General features: G+C 43.3%; 1 protein-coding gene across 1 annotated transcript; it reads left to right on the plus strand.

Annotated features, from left to right (window-relative positions):
• Window positions 1-1,211: 1,211 nt before the first annotated feature.
• On the plus strand, window positions 1,212-11,292 carry LOC101172017. Its single transcript, XM_004077728.4, has 8 exons — window positions 1,212-1,785; window positions 2,932-3,044; window positions 4,623-4,726; window positions 4,945-5,119; window positions 5,961-6,069; window positions 7,513-7,598; window positions 8,390-8,460; window positions 9,716-11,292. Exons 1-8 carry the CDS (start codon window positions 1,234-1,236, stop codon window positions 10,957-10,959), a joined length of 2,454 nt encoding a protein of 817 aa, XP_004077776.2. The 5' UTR covers window positions 1,212-1,233; the 3' UTR covers window positions 10,960-11,292.
• The last annotated feature ends 916 nt before the right edge of the window (window positions 11,293-12,208 follow it).

Consider the following 12,208-nt stretch of genomic DNA (forward strand, 5'->3'; position numbering starts at 1 on the left):
AGGGTTGAGGCTCTTGAGGACCAGGGTTGGCCACCCCTGCCCTAACTGATGGGAAAAGACAATGAGAAATAGGAACGCATCTTAACCGTGACCTGTAATCCTAAACTTTACCCTTCCTCTTGATCCGTGTGGCCAAGACAAAAGTTCAGCACTGGCCGCATGTATTTGGAAAACAGGGAACAGTCATTTTCTTTTCTCTTTTCAGGGGGCACAAAAAGCTTCATTCATTGAAGGTCCTTTGGCAAGACCCTTCACACTACTGCCTAAATATGTAGCCGCAACGGGGCCCACGTCTGGATCCCCCTGTGCCTGTCCCAAGCCAGGAAGGGCATCCGGGGTAAAAAAAACCTCTGACAAATCATCTGTGTGGATCAATGGAAGCGTATTGGCTATGGTGACACCTGAAGGGTTAAGCAGAAAGGTGAATAACAACTGACAAAAGGAGCAACATTGTTTCAAGAGAATGATAAATTGATATTCAACAGTGTTAATAGCATTATAAAAATCTAGAAATAAAATAAAACCATTTTCTTTAATGAGTTCAGGGCAATCTAATCTAAAATGGGCATAATTCATGCTGCTCTGCAAAAATTATGTCCTAGAAAACAACAGCTTTTTTTCTTTTGCCTTAAAACAATAAAATCGTAATGAAAAGACCACTGCATGTGGCTAGGTCAAAAGATGATTGGCAATGTGTTGAAACATGGCAGCCCATCAACCCAGCACTAAATGAGTGTTAGGATCACTGTGTTGACATTTGTCTGTTATACAGAAGTATTCGGGTACATGGTGTGTACTTGTACAGCACTTCTATACCTTACACCATATCCCATACATACCCTGATGGCGGCTCTGCTGCCAAACACTGGCCCCAACCTTCCACCAGAGGCAAGGTGAGGGTCAGTGTCCTGCCCAAGGACCCTTCGACAAATGGGCGAAGCGGGAATAGAACCTGGAATCTTTCAATCAGAAGGCCCCGCCTGCATTTGAAGAATATATATTGAAGAATATTAAGAAAATCCATGAAAAGATGAAAGCATTTGTAAAGAAGAGAGCCCTTTAGTGTCTGATAGCTTTTAACAACATGTACTTTGTATTTTCCTTGAATTGTAGAGGTTTCCACGTGCACTTAAATAAACCTTCCTTTGGTCATAGTGGGTTATTATGAAGCACGTGATCTCGCGTCTCCTTCTCTCCTGACACGAGCCAATCAACGGGGCCACAGGTGCACTAATGCTGCACACCTGGGTGATGGTTCAGCTGTTGTTGGCGGCTGCAGCTCCTTTCGCTCTGTCGTCTGTTCCCGCTGCAGACATGCTGCTGCCGCCGCTGCTGCTTGTTTTGCTTCTGGGGATGTCGTGCTCCGGGGCACCGGGAGGCCCGGTTGCACGTCGGATCTGGACGGAGGATGCAGACTCCACAAAGTCAGAGACGGGTGGAGTCACTGCGTTTTATCGCCTGCCCATTTTCCTGCACGCATCCGGCCCGCTCGTGCCCCCAGAGCTGTTCAGGCCCGCTCCGTTCCAAGCGGCAGTACCTGCCGGACTGACCGCGCTGCTCATCCCGCCAGAGACTCAGCAGCAAAGTCCACGTGATGTGGGGGCACGCGCCGTGGAGGCCCGGTGCGGGATGGACGCGGTCTCTGTGCGCGTTGACCTCCACCGACTCGGGGCCTGGACCGTGCCATCCATGATGTTCCGCCTGGGCTCCTGCGGGCCCACCGAGGTCACCTCTAGATTCATCTATTTCCACTATGGGCTTTTGCAGTGTGGCGGGGACCTTCAGGTGAGACGCCGTGACGCGCAACACATGGTCACCTGTCAGCCTTCAGCGCCACATTTGACTCGGTTTGACACAGATGCTCAATCAAAAATCTATAAAACCTAAACACAAGATTCACATGAAATACTTTTCCCTTAAAGGATGGAGAGGCTTAGTTCCTGCTCCGCTCTGCTGGTAATAAAATCCAGACTTTCTCACAATCATCTCACTGTGACCCAAACAGTTCAGCATCTTAGTCATCTTATCTTAGTCACTTTTAATGAACACAAAGGGACTTTTTTTTGCATTTTTAGGGGGAAGTGTCCTCCTCAGCTGCAGGTGGAAACGGCTGCAAAGGGCTGTCTCTCAAAAAATCGTAAATGTCTCCATTTATCAGCTGGTAATGAAGACTCGTCAGCATATTCTTTCTACAATAAATATTTTGCAGGGGCCAACGCTCTTCATCGGTCAAGCAACATCTCTTTTGTCTTGCTTAGGCACAGGTGATAGCTGAGTACATCAGACCTGGTTCGCACAATACCTGAGCATCTGGAGGCATCTGGGCCTTCAGCGTTCCTGCTTTCCCACCCTCACTTGATCCAATGAAAGGAAGAGGTGGATGGGGGATAGGTGGTGGAGTCTGGGGGTGTGAGGTGGGAGGGGGGGTGTGGCCGCTGGATTGGTGATATGTGAAGGGGGGGGGGACTGGAGTCAAACCTGTTGAAAAATCGGTTTAGCTCATTGGTCGAGCACTGCTCTCCCTCAGCTGTCGGTCTGGCCCTTATGTTGCCACTGGAACTTTTATTCCAGCTGCTCCTCCAGCTTCTTCCTGTAGTCGTCCTTGGCCTGCCGGGTCTTGTGCTGCAGTTGATGCTGAACCCTCTTCTTCTCCTCTCTGCCCCCTTATGCCAAAGCCCTCTTGTTCTAGTTCTGCAGAGCTTTGAGCTCAAGGGTCCCTCAGGGCTTGTTGTTGGAGAAACGCCGTGCCTTTTGGGTATGCACAGTGATCTCCGCACAGGAGTTAATGCTATTTGTGATGCGTTGGGTCTGGCCGTCGTCTTTTAGTTTCTAGTATTTCAATGGTCCTTTCTAAAGAATAGTGGTTAATTTTCAAAAACTTTTTTTCTTTAGGGATGAATAGAATTTTTTTTTTTTGTTGTTTCTACTCAGGTTGTTGGTGGTCAGTTGGTATATACCTATTTACTGAGCTATACGCCATCTCCACAAGATCACGTCATCAGAGCTTGGCCCCTCAAGCTTCCCATTCACTGCCATTACAACAGGTGAGGATTTGAACTCTCCACTGATTTAGAAAAGTTAATTAAAATCAGTCAAAATGAACAAGTAAAAATTAGTGCTGGATAGTAACGTTTTGTATTTAGAATCTAAATCCCACCTGTACTCTATCACTTTTCAAAAATCTGGTATTTACCGTAGATCCCAGTAAAATTAAGTTCAGGAATCACATTCTGATACTTTTATTTGCTACATTCCATCTTCAAAAATTCATAACTGTTTTTAGCTCAAGTCAACATCCAGGTGAGTGTGATCACTTAAAACTAAATCTCTTGTGCACAGTGTGTGACTCTATTTAGTATGAATGTACAGTGGAGCTTGATTATTTATAGCCAATGTTTAATCAGTTACTTTTATTTAACAGACGTGTCTCATCTTTGGAGTTCAGATGGTTTCAGTTTCTACTTGCATTTTCACATAAAGTGACGGGTCTGTAAATATCCATACTCCTCTCTAATTCACAGAACAGCAACAATAAATGCTTTTACTGCTGCCTGTATGTCTCCACTGGTATTCTTGCACTCTCGCCTTTAGGGATGATGTCCAACTTTGTCAGGTAGAAGGGTCTCCTTGGCATCATTCTGAGCTTTGGCTCCTTCCACAGATTCTCAGTGAATTTTGGCTGGACCTCGGCAAAACGTTCCCATTTTAGTCTATTTCTTTGGCTCTGCTGCTGAGTGTTTGTCATGCTTATTTGTCTGTTGGAGCCCAGTTTCTCACAGACTGATGTTTTTGAGGTGTGATGTCACTCATTCTTCATGATGCTGTTTAATGTGTTAAGGCTCCCCATTCCTCACAACAATGCTCGACAGTGGTGATGGTGTTCTTAGGGTTGAAGGCTTCGCCTTTTAATACCAAATAAAGGAAAACTAGCCAAAGATGTAACTTTTATTTTAGACCCTAAAATAGAAGGCCTGAATGCTCTTCCCTTGTCCAGACAAAGAGGCTTTTGCTGGCCTTATCTGGAGAAGTGGAGTCCCCCCTTGATCTGTGTTGGAGGAGCCCAGCAGTGTGCAGTGTTTGGACTCTTTGTCTAGAGATGTTGCCACCAGAAGGTTCAAAAGGATTCCTTGGTGGTGGTTCATGGATATTTTTTTTTTCACCTCACTTACTATCCTGGCCACAGAGGTGTTGCTGTCCAGTATGCACTGTTGTCACTGGAACTTTAACAGTTTTTGATCTGGTCTTTTAGCTTTTTTAATTTAATTTTATTTTTTTACCTGTTAGCAGTTGCAATCTTAAAGCACCTTTGTCTTAATCAAGACTGTCCACAATCCAACAGCAGAGACTCGTTTGACCTGTTGAGTTGATGGAAACTCCTGTTTCCAATTAATGGAGGTTACATTGGGAACAGCTTGGACTATTTGGGATTCAGAACGTTGGATTTTTCCACATACTGTTTGCAGCATGTGGAAAGCTAAACTGGACATGTTACTGTTCAATCAAATGTAAATGGAAGCTGAAATCTTCTTGTACATTAAGTTTGGTTTACAGCGGTTCATTTTTTTTCAACCTGCTTTTGATCTGCTTGTTGAGGTTCATCTTTACTTTATAAAATGTTCCAGATTTCATTACTCGTACAAAGTTGGCTTCGCACCACAGGTTCAGCATACGACATTCCTGAAGCGCATCAGGAGTAAACTAACATTCAGCCTCACCGTCTGCAATGGTAAGGATCGTCTCCATAAAGTCATCAGCTGTGCTGTTTATGCAAATGTGGGTATAATTATGTGATATATAATAAGCACACGGATTGGAAAAAAAGAGTTAAATCAAACAAAACTGTTGTATAACCCCACAGTTGTATTCATTCACTACAAACCCTAAACTACAAATTTGTTCAATGACTTTTAACGACTTTTATTTTTTTTAACTCCCCTCTGGAAGCCAACTGGGAGCCCCTCCCTCCAGGCCACACATTCCTGCTGGGGGAGTCGGTGTATTTTGTGGCTCGGGCTGGAGTGCTGCTGGCTGGAGAAAAGCTTCATGTGGAGTCATGCCATGCTACAAGCTCTGAAGATCCAACCAACTCACTTGAAGTGGACATCATCAACAACTCTGGGTTTGTAACAGGCACACATTTCTATCGGCTGACATACCAGTTTTTAACAGACCTTCAGGCGTATTTGCATATTTTGCTCATGTAGGTTCATATTGGTTCCGGTCTCCTTACAATAAGAGTATAAACATGAATTGATGAATATTTTGTCATAAGTAGCAGGCCGAAGCCAGGGTCTCATTTGCTGGTCCCGGATCCAGATAAATGCAGAGAGTTAGATCTTTGACAAACCAAACATGAGAATCATTTGATTCATCCTCCTTGAAGAGGATGAAGAGTGGAAAGGCACTTGGTCCTGATGATATACCTGTGGAGGTATGGCAGTGTCTTTAGGAGTACAGGGGGCCATTTGTAAAGCTGCAGAGTCAAATATTAACAGCAATAGTTATGTGTTTAAGTATTTAGTTGGTAAATGTAAGATTTGTAGTCGGCAAGCTAAATATTTCATTTAAATTTGAATGTTTTTATATTTGTACATTTAGATTACAAGCCGAATTTTTAGTTTAAGTATTTTTATAAAATTTAAACATTTAGTTTGCAAATTAAATATTTAGATCTCACCTAAATGTTTATTGTCCAATCTAAACAAATATTTATATCCAAAATAAACATTTGGCTCCCAACTAAATATTTAGTCAGCAGAACATTTTAAGATTCAAGGATTCTTTGTCATTTCACCACAGGGTGACTCTGGTCCCGGACTAGCCAATGCCAGTTTACTGTTGAGTTTCACATGGATCTGTAGTTCTCATGTCCGCACTGATCTTTGTACATCCTGGTAAATGCAGAAAAAAACTGGTGTTCATATGTAGGAGCCCCAGTAACGCGGCCATTTTCTTTGCAGCTGCATGATGGACAGTGTCAGAGAGGGGAGCAGATCCCAGTTCCTCTCAGGAGGAGGCAGTGTGTTGAAGTTCTCTGTGGATGCTTTTCTCTTCAGAGAAGTCTCACAAGTAAGAACATTTTTAACTTATTTTGGGTCATGCACCAACAGTCACCTCCCATATAAATGTATAAGACAGTTACAAAAAGAATATCCTGGGGATTATTTTGGAAACTGTAAGTCTATTTATAGAATCCCAAAACTAAACTGGACACAAACAGATCTCTGAACTTTAAAAGTTAGTCCCGAATTTGACTTATTTCACTTGATCATGATTTTAAAAATACACTTAACCCATTTCTGGAAACAAAACTGGAGCCATGGATCTCTAGATATTTTCCATTGTCCTACTCTGGGTATAATTTAGACAGATTCCAATAAAACCTGAGTTTAGCCAAATCGTTTGTCCAAAATACAAACAAGCTGCTTCTCACTGAGATCTTGGATCGTTGTTTTTTGCGGTGTACAGCTGCTCAGGCTCAGTGCGCGCTGCCGACTAGCGGTCGGGGGTTTAAGTGGAAAATGAGTCTGACGCTAAAGGATGCTCAAATAATTAAATATCACCTTGACAGCCTTTTAAATCGATAAAAAGTATCCCCAAATGAAATGCCATATCACCAAATGGATTTTTCCTCACACTCCTACCAAAAATGCTCTGCCAAGTGCGTGACTCACAAAACATCTGTTGCATTGTTCTGCAAAAATTTTTATTGAGGCGTATTTGTTAAATATATTCCATTATTTGTAATTTTAGTTAAAGAAAGTAAAAGCAGGTGTGAACCACTGCCATCTCCATCCTTTCAGCCAGCTTCCCGGCTCCAGCTGCCTGGATACCGCACCACCGTCTCACCATTCCTGTCCTGTCATCGCTCTCACGCATTTGTTAGTCTGCCCCACAAAAACCTGACACTAATAGTAAAAATTAACCCTGATTTGAAGAAATACTCAGAAATGCTGCTTTTATCTTAAATTCTTTTATAAATGTCCTCCATTAGAAAATGCTACAAGAACGTGTTAAAAACACCATTTTCATTTAAGTCTGACTAACTGACACAATATTAAAGTCCCATTATTACAAACTTAGTATTACTTATGCATAGATATTACTTGTGCTCGGGCTTGTTTGTTTTTTCAAACACTATTGACTCGCCACCTACTTCATACTTCTAACCATTAAAGTAGTTGTTCATATAGACCAACAAGTTGCTTTCTTTCAACATTTGCAGGTTCTATCTTGTTGATGATCAACAGAAAAGCTTGAATGTAGGTCCTCCTTTTATGCTGCTGTGTGAAATGAAGCTAATAAATCAATAAAATAGAATATTGACAAATGAAAATAACCTGAACTAAATCCAGTTCCACGCTGCCTAAATACACATAAAATAAAATGGCTTAATTTTGTCTATTTTTTAATGGTATCTTTTCAAAATGTCACTATTTGTCATGCAAACAAAATGTTATACTGTTCACCTTTTTTTGAATGTGGATTTTTATCGGTACTTTGTTGGTGCAGATGCTGTACCTCCATTGTTCCCTTTCGGTCAGTCTCGACGTTTCTGTAACGGCAAAAGCCTGCAACTACAACAAGGCAATTGGCAGGTTAGTATCGGGATTAAAAAACTTTTAAAAAATGAAGGCAAGAAAATGTAATTTTTCCCCAATTGCTGTGGAGGTGGAGCTGGAAAGAGAGAATGCTGTCAGTTGTTCTAGAGATCTCAGCTACAGGAAGGAGAAATTCTGGAGAGGTGGATGAGGTGATCCAGTGTGACTACAGAGGGGGCTGTTGTGCAAAAGTCACAAAGAATAAAGTGGGGAAGACTGAAGAGAAGATGCTAGTTGGTCCTGACAAAATGCCTATGGAGGTATGGAATAAAGAAAACCACAGATGCAATATTTGCTTTGCTTCTGGAGAAGAACCGAGTGGGTCCGGAACTCCACTGTCTTTAGTAGATCTACAGAAAATCAATGACGGGGTCCTCAGAGTAGGTGTGCTTTGGATGAGGAAGTCTGGAGCACTTTAAGTTCTTAGGGTCAACAGTCCAGAACAACTAAGCGTAGAAAAGAGGTGAGGAGGACTCTGAAGCCGGTTGGAACGAGTGGAAGGATGTTTCAGGTGTGATGTGTGAAGCAGATGGAGATGTTTGAACACAATGAGAGGATGTTGGTGAAAAGATGCTGAGGTTGGAGCTGCCAGGAAAGAGGAAGACCAAAGAGGAGATTCATGGATAGAGAGGAGGACATGAGGGTGTTGGTGTGAGGAGGAAGAATCGCTGTGATGCCTTAAAGGAACATCCCAAAGTCAAAGATTTGTTTACATTTGGATTCCTATGCAGCACTAACACATGAAGTGATGAAGTACAATAAATGGCACAATTTTTATTTTTTTACAGGTGGGAGGAGCTTTCAGCCCCGCCATCCTTGTGCTCCTGCTGTGATTTTGAATGTTCAGACTCTGAAAGCTGTAAGTTGTACCAGTGATGACAGGAAACGCATCACATTTAAGTGACACATTGAAGTACATTTAGTGGCATGTGAATGTTAAAACCTGAACTTATTCCTTGTTCCTGAGCAGATTTTTTTTGTGCCTCCCAACATGCCACACCCATTCTGTCTAACTTCATAAAATGCAGCCACAATTATCCTGATTGGAGAGCTTAGATCAGTCCCTCGTCAACAGGAACCCTGGGATTTGAACCCTTAACATGGCTGGACCTGCTGCTCAGCCAGTAGTCATATCTAGGCTTTTCGGCCAGATTGATTCCCAGAGCTTCACACACAGATGTGTGGACAATCTGCGTTGGCTAAAATGAGATTTTTTGTTACTTCAACTGTGACCTGCTAAGCAGGAACCCATTGACTGTATATCAGAACTGGACTGAGTGACCCCTCCTCGTGTTCCAAACAGGAAGTACCTGCTGGCTCCAAGAAGCCAAAATCCCATAGACTTCTATAGAGAAACAGCTGTTACTCTTTCTATTGGTGAGAATAAACATTCTTTTTGTAAAACCCTTAAATTCTTCTTAAAAATAATTTTCTTTCATACTTTTGCTGTAGTGCAAGTTTTTCAAGTTATAAACTGCCCAATCAGATGCCTCAGTAATAGTAGGTGGTGTCATGTCAAATGTTTGGACCACATGATTGACAGATTCTCCTTAGCCTGCTTTCAATGGAAGGGGTGTGTCCTTCCAACATAGTCACTACTGATTGGCAACAGGAGCTGCCATAGAAATGTGGACTCAAACCAACTCAGACCAATCATAGCTTACTGAGGTTGTCTGGTTCCAACATGGCAACGGACCTATCCCAGAAAAATGTTTGGAACTGGGTGACTATGGGTGACTCTCACTCACTCTGTCCAGTTGTCTATATACAATCGATGGGTAAACCAGACACACACACGGACACGGATGCACACACGTGGCTTTCCAGGTGTTGATTCAAGATTCAAAGGGTTTATTATCATATGCACAGTAAAGAAACGGGTTTCCCTGCACAATGAAATTCTTTCTTTGCTGTCTGCTCCGAATGCCCAAAAGTATAGAGGAAACAAAACAATTCACTCACATCATACACACAAAAACACAAGATGTCGAGTGGCTGTTGTAAAAGTGCAAATGTGCAAAAGTGACAATGACAGTAGCAGCAATTAGGATAAGCAAAGGTGCAGTTTGATGGGATGCCAGACGTGATTGTTGTAATCTTTACTTTCTTTCTAGTGCTCAAGAGCAAAGTCAGAAGTTTAGGCTGGAATGTTGGTCAAAAAAACGGACCAGAAAAGGAAGACCTTGATCTCCCAGCTCCGGATGGAGAAGTGGTTGATAGAAAAGAGAGGCACCAAGAAAAGGAATCGTACTATAAAAGTTATAAGACTTTTCTGAGTGACGTCAAAGATGACGATCAGGAGAAATTGAGAGTCGACCTCAGGGATGAGAAGCCGTGGAATTTGACTGGATTCAGCCTGGACCAAGTGAAGGAGAGAAGACTGGCAGATTTGGCTGGCTTGGAAGCCGAGCCTGGTCAGAAAAAACTTTTTCCCCTTGACATGGCTCTATCAGATGAAGGCCGATCACACCGGAATGAAAGTGCTCCCCCCGCTGACGACCTCCCACACCTGAAGAAAACCGAGATGAGTTTATCACATGACAAAGGCAGCAACACTTTGATCGATGGGTTTACATCCACTTTTGCAAGAAGTTCTCGTTTTGGTAGCACTCCTGGATTTCGAGGTGACATTCCCCCCGCAGGTGACCCCATGGGCGCCAAATGTTCCGACATTATGTGTGGGGCAGTTACTGGTGCACTTCCCCGTGAACAGGAACCCCTCGAAGGGCAGAAGCGTGATGTAGCTACTTTCACTGATATAGAAAGCCTTAGCCCCTCTCTTGGAAAAAGTAGCTCTGGTCTTAGAGACGGAGGTGTTCAGCTCGCCACCAGTCACTTGCGTGGAAATCCTCCAGTTTTTTCTGAAGTCAGAGTTTCAGACACTGGGGGCTTAGAGTTGAGGAACTGGAACAATGAGCTGTGGTCAGAAGAGCACGTGTGTTTCAACAGATCCACATCTGACAACATATCAGTGCGAGCTGTTGATTCCCTATCCAGTGAAGGACATCATGGAGATGATGTCATGATCAGAGGCCATGACTCAAACAAGGCAGCTGGGTCAAAACGCTGGATTTGTCTAAATAAAGAGTTAAAGTTGGACCAAAGTACAGATGGTTCCTGGTTCAACAAAGAGCCAGAAGCACAGTTGGATACAACTGAAGGGGCTCTGTTTTTTGGCTCGGGGTTGAAGGATGGAGTCAACTCGAACCGCTCCACTACAGTGACTTTTGGCAGCAGTTCAGACACGGAGAGCAGCCGGCTGGCGGACCGGCAGTGGGCTGAAGTGTTGCCTGACTGGGACATGCAGAGTTTGAGGGTTGTGGTGAAGCAGACCAAGAAAGATGACCCAGGTCATTAGTTATTCCTTGGGAAATGCTGGCTTGTTCCAGTGTCTTGAAAAAGCTTTCTGAAGAGAATGTCATGTTCTGGTGTCCGATTACAGACTCAGAAAACAGGCTGCTACTTTATCTTTTATAACCCCAGGACAGCAGGCGGCTCCTTCCAAACCCTGCAATGGGTCATCTCAGAACCTTTTATTTGCTTTAGAGATCTGGTTCCAGAAGATTCTCCTTGAGTGAAAAATGGAAGGGGTGTGTTTCTACAGAACATCACCTAAAAACAAACCGGGACAGGACTTTGACTGACGAACTTTGTTCAGACATTGTTGAATAAACTGAGTCGATCTTTAAAACCTCTGACTTGTTTCTTTCATGCGTCTGCGGTCATCTGTGAAGAACATCAGCATCAGAGGCAGAGTTTGGCTGGACCAAACGTCTGAGTCCTTTCCTTAGGTCCTGAATGGTTCTTACGTAGTGTCAATAGCAAGTCCTCTTCTGTCTATACAAGCATTTAAGGAGAAACCAGAATTTGAACGGTATAAGAGGACCTGAGGCTTAACAGCAGCTACTCATTCTATTGGTCAGAATAACCATTCTGGCTCGCATAACTTTATTTTAATATCCTTTTGCTAATAATTTTTTCATATTCTTTGACAAGTTATTCCAGTTACCCTGCAACCCAAAGTGGCACCCCCCCCTCACTAGTTTTAGCTTTAATAAAATAATTAACTGGAACCATGTCTTGGTGTCATTTTGGTAAACATTCTTTTGTTAATTAGCCTTTGGGTTCCCCGGAACACAGTATCTGTACCTGGGGTGGCATCGTTACCCATCTGCCACATCAGGAAGGGCATCCGGCTAAAAAGTCTGCCAAACCACCCATGTAAATAAATTTATAGTTGCATAGCATTTCACCTTCTTAGAAGGCCCAAATGCTTTACAGTCAATCCTGTTCAAACACCGATGGAGGCTCTGCTGCTGAACACTGACGCCAACCTGTAACCACCAGAGGCAGTGAGGGGTTCAGTGTTAAGACACACATGGGTGGGCAAGGGGATCACAGAGCCTGCAATCTTCTGATCAGAGGTCAACTGTCCCACCCCTGCACCACGGCCGCCCCGTTAAAGTGAATCAGTGAAAGCTGGTTCGCTGTGGCAAACCCTGAAGGGACAGGCCCACAGATGAACTTTGGTTCCCTTCCATCTCCAGGTAACCACGATTCCAGACGAAGTAAACTTGGCTTTTGCTTCTGAGAAATTATTTTGGGGT

The sequence above is a fragment of the Oryzias latipes genome, chromosome 16 (assembly GCF_002234675.1).
Source record: "Oryzias latipes chromosome 16, ASM223467v1".
Taxonomy (NCBI): domain Eukaryota; kingdom Metazoa; phylum Chordata; class Actinopteri; order Beloniformes; family Adrianichthyidae; genus Oryzias; species Oryzias latipes.